This window comes from Gavialis gangeticus, unplaced genomic scaffold (genome assembly GCF_001723915.1).
Source record: "Gavialis gangeticus isolate Ggan-Ray unplaced genomic scaffold, GavGan_comp1, whole genome shotgun sequence".
Taxonomy (NCBI): domain Eukaryota; kingdom Metazoa; phylum Chordata; order Crocodylia; family Gavialidae; genus Gavialis; species Gavialis gangeticus.
This window is the reverse complement of record NW_017729032.1, coordinates 67,117,784-67,126,537: the sequence shown is the minus strand read 5'-3', so window position 1 is coordinate 67,126,537 and position 8,754 is coordinate 67,117,784. Positions and strand designations below refer to the sequence as shown.

At 42.6% G+C, this 8,754-nt stretch overlaps 1 protein-coding gene across 3 annotated transcripts in view; it reads left to right on the top strand.

Annotated features, from left to right (window-relative positions):
* Window positions 1–5,425, top strand: part of LRRC63 (leucine rich repeat containing 63) — a 37,030-nt gene extending 31,605 nt beyond the window's left edge. For all 3 annotated transcript variants that reach the window (XM_019525519.1, XM_019525520.1, XM_019525518.1), the window contains 4 exons: window positions 1,142–1,278; window positions 3,219–3,302; window positions 4,207–4,446; window positions 5,097–5,425. In XM_019525519.1, coding sequence (XP_019381064.1) covers window positions 1,142–1,278; window positions 3,219–3,302; window positions 4,207–4,446; window positions 5,097–5,307 — 672 coding nt within the window. In that variant the 3' untranslated portion in view covers window positions 5,308–5,425. The remainder of the gene's footprint in view (window positions 1–1,141; window positions 1,279–3,218; window positions 3,303–4,206; window positions 4,447–5,096) is intronic.
* Window positions 5,426–8,754: the final 3,329 nt, after the last annotated feature.

Below are 8,754 nucleotides of genomic sequence, written 5' to 3'. Positions count from 1 at the left end.
TGGCCAGCCCTATGAGGAGAGGCTGAGGGACCTGAATCTCTTCAGTCTCCGCAAGAGGAGACTGAGGGGGGATCTTGTGGCTGCCTACAACCTTATCAGGGGCCAGCAGCAGGGACTTGGGGAAAGTCTGTTCACCAGGGCCCCCCTTGGAGTCACCAGGAACAATGGCCACAAGCTGAGGGAGGATAGGTTTAGGTTAGATGTTAGGAAGAACTACTTCACTGTAAGGGTGGCCAGAGCCTGGAACAGGCTTCCCAGAGAGGTGGTGCTCTCACCTCCCCTGGAAATCTTCAAGAGGAGACTGGATAGGCATCTGGCAGGAGTCTTATGACCCCTCCCACCCCCAGTGCTCCTTCCTGCCCATGGCTGAGGGTTGGACTCTATGATATGTCTAGGTCCCTTCCGACTCATTGATTCTATGATTCTATGCAATCTTCATTATTGTGCCTCTTGCCAGGCAGCATGCATGGCAGGAAGACTGATTGTGGGATCATCATGGAAGGCTATCCAAGGGAGCCCAGGATCGCCATTCTGGGCTTCCCCTGGAGCAGCAAATATCAAGCTCCTGCAGCTGCGTGTCCCACAGCTGATGGGACTCTTAGCCCCAGTAGTTGCGGGGCACCCCTGTGACTGGGAGACTGCAGCAACTGTTATCTCCCAGCTGCAGGGGCACAGGATACACATGCAAATAATAGCTGGATAGAAACTAGCTCTAAAGCTATTATACACTTTTGACCAATAACTTTAGAGCTGGTTGGACCTTTTTAAAGCATTGTAGTTAGTTTGCATGTGTAGCCAGTCTAAATTAATTGTGCTATTAACCAGGTAGTTGTGCAATAAATGTAGCATGTAGAAGGGGCAAAAGTCTTACTATAACTGTATATTGATTAACAATTAGGACTTATGGTAGAGGTGATACCTTTTATTAAACCAACCAGGTTTTTGCAAAAAAAATTTCTTTAATTCCAAGCTTTCAGGCACAAACACCCTTCATCAGGCTGCATCTGTACATTACATTGAAAATTCTTAATATATCAAAACAGTTTTCCCTATTTTTCCAGCATTGCCTAGAAATGTAAAAGCATTTATCATCTTTGCTTTGTGACTATTGTTTTTTCCATTCTCTTTTTTTTTCTCCAAGGTGTATAATCTTCAAAAATTACAAGTCCTGAAGGTCCGAAACAACCCCATCAAAGAAATCCCAGACGATATTCACAAACTCAGGACACTTAGGAAATTTATCATTTCCTTTAATTTGCTATCTGTCCTTCCCACTGGGTAAGGTATTCAGTATTAATGAATAGTCTAGATTATGAACTTTCTGAGCTCAAACAGGTTCAGTTTCAGTTGTGACTTATGCTGTAGTTGTTCATCGAGTCTCATATCAGCTTTGTAGATGACACCTAACAAGCTTTCTAGTATTGTATGTTTACATACTTGTGACACACACACACACACACACACACACACACATACAAAAGTACTTCCCCTATAATTGGCAGTAGCTGAAAAGGAAGTAGTGGCTTTGACTCTGCATTGTTGTTTAATTTTCCAGAGGAGCCTTTGGTCTTGATACCATCAGACAGTCATTGCACTGTCTGCCCCTTGCTAGCTTTTCTGGTATTACAGTACTATCCAGTGGCTCAACTAAAATCAGCGAGTCTCTTGATGCTAGGAGCTGTATGAACACGTAGTCAGAAACAGCTCCTACCCCAGAGAACTGACAGTCTAAGTAGAAGCCATAGACAGCGGATAGGAAAAGGATGGTGTGCTATTCCCAGTTTCAGGGATGCAGAAAAGAAAGATACAGAGAGCTGGTGGGACTTGTCCAAGTGACTGTAAAGCCAAGAGTTGAGCCCAGCTTCCATGAATCCCTGTCTTCTGTTTTAACTACAAGAGCAACACACCTTATGACAGTTTTCTTTGCTGACTGATATATGAAGTGGAAACTCATTAAGGTAATGCTGATAGAACACAAATTACATGCATTTTAGTGGGCATTAAAATTAATGGCTATAGTGCTTCTGTCCTAAAGCAATATAATTGCCTAACAGGGAGAGAGGCAATTGTATTAATGCATTTACTGAATACTAAATACTAATCTCTGTTCGGTGAAATTTACACAATGCTTTTCTATTTATGTTATTACATAAAAAGCTGTGGACCATCTATGGCATAGATTCTATGCTATGAAGGCTCACTGTACACTCCCAGCCATCTATACTACTCATTTTTCCCCTTTCTATTCATCTCATTCCAGAAGTTCCCTTTCCTTTTATTCCTTTCTCTTCCATGCTTTCCTGAACTACTATTCTTAGAGTCTCCCTAGTTGCTTTGTTTTTCTTTGTTGTATGTAACCCATTTCCTCCACATTTTATCCCTTCTGTCTAGTTAAGCTTTTCATGGTAGGGATTATCTTTTATTATGTGGTTTGCACAGTTCCTAACACAACAGAGTCCTGACCTTGCTCGTCACTTCAATGTTATCATGTAATAAATACTACTGAGGAATCATATTTTCATGGTTTCTAGTGTTGCTTTACAGAATCATTGTTTGGGCTCATTATATTCATTGTGTGACATGGATAAGAGATTGAACTGTCAAAAACATACAGAAGTCTTTACACAGGAAAACCCTGCCCAAATGCTATACCTCTCATCTTCAAACCCCTATCAGTTCTGTTATTGTGTGTCTTTAGCCTTATTGTACACCTTTTGCCAGCTTCACTCAGGTGATACCTGTGTAGGTTTTCCAAAGTATATGGGCTGGCATCTTCTGCAGAGTGTGCTTCTAGACTCTAACATAGCAGTCCTTCACATTTTACCTCTCTCTTTCTCATCCACCTAAATAGGATCCAGCCCAGAAGGGGAATAAAAGTCCGTGTTCAGAACAAATTAATAATTCAGTGATATCATTCAAAATCTAAATATTATCAGCACTATGTTAGCTGCTATGCATGGAGCATTTCCAAATGTTTGCCTCCTCTGCATCTGAGTGGAGTATTTTCTATTTTCCACTTATTTTTCACAATCATGAGCCTAAGAAATGTCTGATCTTGAAAGGGCTTAAGAAGCTTGTAAGTAAATCAGTTATCTTAAATTTATGGCAATAAACACTGTTAATGGGTTATATATATCTTGTATTTTATTGGTAGATATAAAAAATAGCCTATATATTTAAATACCTTTTATGCTTGTACAATGCTTTCTCTTCTTTAGGCTGTTTTCATTACCATATCTTTGGTATCTGGATGTTGCCTACAATGATATCAGTGTTATCCCTAGTGAAATCAAGAATCTCAGGTATATAAATAGTATGAATTGGAATCAGACCTATACGTTACAATACTGTGAGGCAGATCATGATCTTTATTATATTATTGTAAACTTGATGTAACTTCACTAACATCCATACTTTGCATTTATCCCTGTATACCATAGTTGAAAAGCTGACCTCCTATTTGGTGTTTAGGACTTGATTTTAAAAAGGTTATATGCATAAAGTGTATATCCATATGCACACCTGATATTCACAAATACTTCAGCTATGTTGAAAAATTAGGTAGCTGCACACAATTTGTGATAATTTGCTAATTGTGACTGTATGCATGTATGCTTGCCTAATTTGCAATCACAGTAATTATGTGCCCTCAAATCATGCATACTTCTTGCCATGAATTCTGCGTGGGGAAGATGGGATGAGGAGTGGGTTCAAGGGAGCCATCCAGTAGAAGCCATGAAAAAAAAATAGTTCCCTCACAAGGGATAATACAACTCTTCATTTTTGTTCGAAAAGCTGTATGTATTTTGAGAGAATATCTATGCAAGGACATTTATGAGGAGAAGGAGGACAGAGATAGAAATGTATTTATATGATAAGCAAAATGTGGCATTAAGAACATTCACACTTTCCCTTAAACTTTTAAAAACTCTAATGTTTTATGCATGTAATTCATTACCCATCTCAGAAATTCAGTTAGATGCACACTTATTTCTGACTGCACAAGGTGTTAAATATACTTAGGAAAATAATTATATTTATTTGTACATCTTACATGTAAAATGCAATTAAAAATACTTAGCCCTTTATACATACAAGCATACTTGCTATATTGTTTCAGGTTGGATATAAATGTATATACATTATGGACATGATAGCCAACTGCACAAATAATCTGTTAATATATGCTTGTCCTCAAAATTACAGAGCACTTGAATATCTAGATGTTGAAGGGAATCAGCTGTGTGTTTTGCCTGGTGGAGTCTTGAAGCTTCCTCTGAAAAGCCTTAAAGTAGAAAATAACTTCATGCATCCTTTCTTATGGAATGAAAACTGCCAAAACCAGCCACAGAGACTTACTGATTTGGCTGCATTTTCCTTCTCCAAAAACAATCTAGGGAAAAGATATAAGGAAATCCCAAAGGATATTCAAAACATATTGGGCAAGTAAGTGACATAGGTTTCCTCCACCACGGTGCATTCCATGGGAATCTGTGATGTACGGGAAAGATGCATGCAGGACCTAATCAATTATTTGGGGATGTCAGAAGGAAATCTTCAGGCATGGTAGTTCATACTTGCTCTATCATACTTCCATACTTTCTCTGTGCTTGTGATTTGTTACCCATCTCAGACATTCCCATCTCAGGTAGCTTTATCCTGAAGCTACCTATATAGACCTTTACTGTTTGAACTGCATGCCATGAATTGTGAGGAACAGGATGTTCAACTCCCAACCCACATGCCAGATTTGGCCCACAGAGCTATGTCATCTAACCCGCAGGGCTCTGAAAATATGGCATCGGTGAACAGTAGCAACATTAATTGCTGCTCCTCTGCTGCTGAATTTCTAGACTCATTGGAAGCTTTCCAGGCTGCATAGCATGACCCTATGTGTTAGAATGGGTATGCAGGGCCCAGGCAGTGCAGGGTCCAATTTGAGCCCACAGGGCAGGATCCAAGTGGTGTGGGGCAGAATCTGAACATTACAGGGTAGGATCCTTTAGCTCTTATTTTCAGTGCAGAGATTGAACTAGCAGGTATTGGGTAGATCAGGGTTATGCAATGTTAGTTGACTTATTTTTTCTCCATTTTAGTTTTACCCTCTGCGACTACTGCAATGGACCTTTGTATGGTCAAGGACTTCATTGCATTCAAACTCAAAGGAGCATATTTAGGTCACACAGACTTCCTTTCCTCTTTAATGCCTGCTCATCATCATGTTACAGAAGCTTCACGTCTCAGACTGCTGCTATGTCTCGGATATTTTACAGAGATGGATTTGAGTTACAGCATAGCAACTGGTGATGTGATAATGCACTTACGATATATGATGTCTTTTAGGTCATGTGGTACTAGAGGATAGCTTCAGATATTGGCATACTTGTGATGACTTCCTATGTGCAATTATCATACCCTCCTTAAAGTGTGTTCTGTTCTAAATGCTTCGGTTATTCATTTCTATTTCCATATGAATTTATCTCTGTTTATCTCAGAGATCACTCACTGACAAGTTTTCTCAGAAGGCTTTTAAGAAATGTTTGCAACTGACAGATTCTGTACAAACAGTGTACAAAGAGTATAAATATATAAATGCAGACTCAGTAAAAAAGATAGGCGGACAGAATGCTTTTTTGGTGTTTCACTAGATCTCAGATAATAAAACCTAGTTGAATCAAAATTTAGCCCAAATTCATCCTATGAAATCAATTAGGTTACAATGAGGGTGATTTTTGGCCATAACATTTCCATGTTACCATGCTGGTACTCAGTGGGTGCATCTACACATGTGCTTTACGGTGTAGTCAACTAATTAGCTCTGCAGTAAAGCATTCCTGTCTACATGTATGCCAGTATAGTATTACGGTGCAGTAAATTAACTCCACTGTAAGATAGTACTGTTGGGGACAGTACTATCTAATGGTGGAGCAATTAAGTACGATGAAACACTTATGTAGATGGTGACAGCGGCTGGCTGGGGCACAAGGTTTGTGGTTGGTTTCCATCATGCCTTAAATTGTACGCGTGTCAGAGTAGTCCCACCGTGCAGCCTGGGACTGGCTGTATGGCAGGGCTCCCTTGACAACTTGTCCCAAGTGGGCAGTCTGACAGCCATGCAGTACAGCCCTACCTGAGGCTGCACCCTGTTTTCAGGGTGCTGAGTCAAGGTGGGCTCATCAGCTGAGGCTTTCTGTAACCTAGGGTAATGCTTGGCTTCCCCACAGCTCTGGCGGAGGCTGAGGAGCAAAGCATGTTCTAGTGCCAAGTCATGAACAGCCATGGGGCTCCCCACAACCCAGCAGATTGACTGCCTTACCTCACAGCTCCCAGAGAGCTGAAGAGCAAGGCACTTAACATCCCAACCATGGGGACCCTGAAAGAGGGGAGAGATTCCATGATCCCAGGTCATGTACTTTGGGACTTTTAAACAACACAGGTGCAGCCCAACTGCACATGCACTTGTCTGACATCCGCAGCATATGAGGATCTGAGACAAGCCCCAGTGTAATCGCAGGGCTAATCCACTGATCCTTGGTCCCAGCCCTGGGACTGCACTTCAGCCAGTTGGAGACTCCAATGCAATCCCAGGGCTTCAGGATAAAGCTACCTGAGATGGGAACACCATGCTGCAGGCACCTGGCTTTCAACTTGTCAGTGCTGGGATCATAATCCTGGGCTCCCCCTGCACTGGGAAGCAGTAATAATGTGGCTGGGGTCTGATTCCCAGTCCCAAAATCATGTATCCTGCGCTGCATATGTGACATGGCAGGAGGTATGATTTTTGCAATCAGGAATTGGATCTCAGTTGCACCATTAACTGAATGTGTACAGCATGCTGTAAATTTGGACACCAACTCAGACAAAACATAGATTTGTGAAACTTGGAACATGCTGCATTGTGCTCAAATTGGGCTTGTTAGCCACAGATTCATTGGGCATCTGCCCAGACCTCTTACGTGTCCACCATGATCCAGAGGATCAATGGTTACCTACCTACTAGGGGTGTAATTGTAGGTGGTCCGCTGTCTTGTGGATTCCTCAGTCCTGAGTTAAGGATGCAGACTCTTTACCATTCATAAAGAGAGCTATATGTCTAAGAATAATACTTAATATTCATTGATTCAGAGAGAGAGAGAGCAAGCATGATGCTGTAGCCTGGTGTTTAAAGCACTTACTTAGAGATGCAGGTTTTACTACAGCTGTAATGAATGTGTAAGTATTCCATGCAAAGCTGAACAGGAGAGTTTTAGAGAGACAGAGACCCACCTCAAAATACCCCACTAAACAGTAGTTAAATGTCTCTCTTGGGAGGTAGATTCAAATTCTTGCTTCATATCAGACAGTGAGGGGATTTGAACAAGGCTGTCCCAATCCCCCAGGGAAGTATTTTAACCAGTTGACTATTGGGTTAGTACTGCTTCCTTGCTGGTGTTTTTTTTGAGGCCTGACCCAGTAGGTATTGAATCCTGCCAGGACTTAGGCTTCAAGCAACCTGGTGCAGGGGCAATTATTTCAGGTGAAGGGCTGCTTACCAAGTTTTGGCAAGCCATCAAGGGTCGTATGGGCAGTCACACACTTTGACAGGTTCCCCGCCCCCTGGTCACCATCTTGGGACCAGCAGTCCCACCCCCTAACCCCTGACCTTTGCCACCAGAAGTCCCTCTGCTTGCCCCCCCAGAAATACTCCTTTCAGCAAGGGGTTTTGCAATCTCTGAATCAGAAAAATACCAACTTATAGTCTAAAAATCAAATGTAGTACAACATTCATTACTTTAATTTAAAAAAAAAATTGTCCTGATTTACATGCATTTGTGTAGTGTACATAGAAGTGATAGTATAATAACTTAAAATGAAGTCTTGCTTTTGTATATTGTGGGGGAGTGTGGGTGCGACGGTGAGTATAGCTCCTTCCACTCCTGGCCCCCGGGCTCTGGCATGGACCCCATACTCCCGCTTGCTGCCACTGGCCCCCTGGCTGCCACTGCTTCCCTTCTCTTGCCGCTCCCCACACTCCCGCCGACCACTCCAGCACCATGTCCCAGCTGCTCCTGCAGTTCTGGCACTGCAGCTGGGAACCACGTGATTTGCTATTCAACATCTTTATCAGCGACTTGGAGGTGGGCATGGAAAGCACACTGTTCAAATTTGCTGAGGACACAAAGATGTGGGGAGAAGTGAGCACACTGGAGGGGAGGGACATAATCCAACTAGATCTGGACAGGTTACAGAGGTGGGCAGATGAGAATAGGATGGAATTCAATGCAGACAAGTGCAAGGTGCTGCATCTAGGGAGAAGAAACCAGCAACACACCTATAGGCTGGGGAACACCCTTCTCAACACTACAGTGGCTGAAAGGGATCTTGGAGTCATTGTTGACTTCAGTATGGACATAAGCTGCCAATGCAAGGACGCGGTCAGTAAGGCTAACTGCATCTTGTCATGCATCTACAGATGGGTCACTAGTTGGCTGGAGGGCCGCACCCAGAGAGTGGTGGTGGATGGGTCTTATTCGACCTGGAGGGATGTGGGCAGTGGGGTCCCCCAAGGCTCGCTCCGTGGGCCTGCAATGTTCAATATCTTCATCACGACTTGGACGAGCAGGTAAAGAGCACCCTGTTCAAATTCACAGATGACACTAAGATGTGGGGAAAAGTGGACATGCTAGAAGGGAGGAATAGGCTGCAATCGAACCTGGACAGGTTACAGGGGTGGGCGGATGATAACGGGATGGGTTTCAACACTGACAAGTGCAA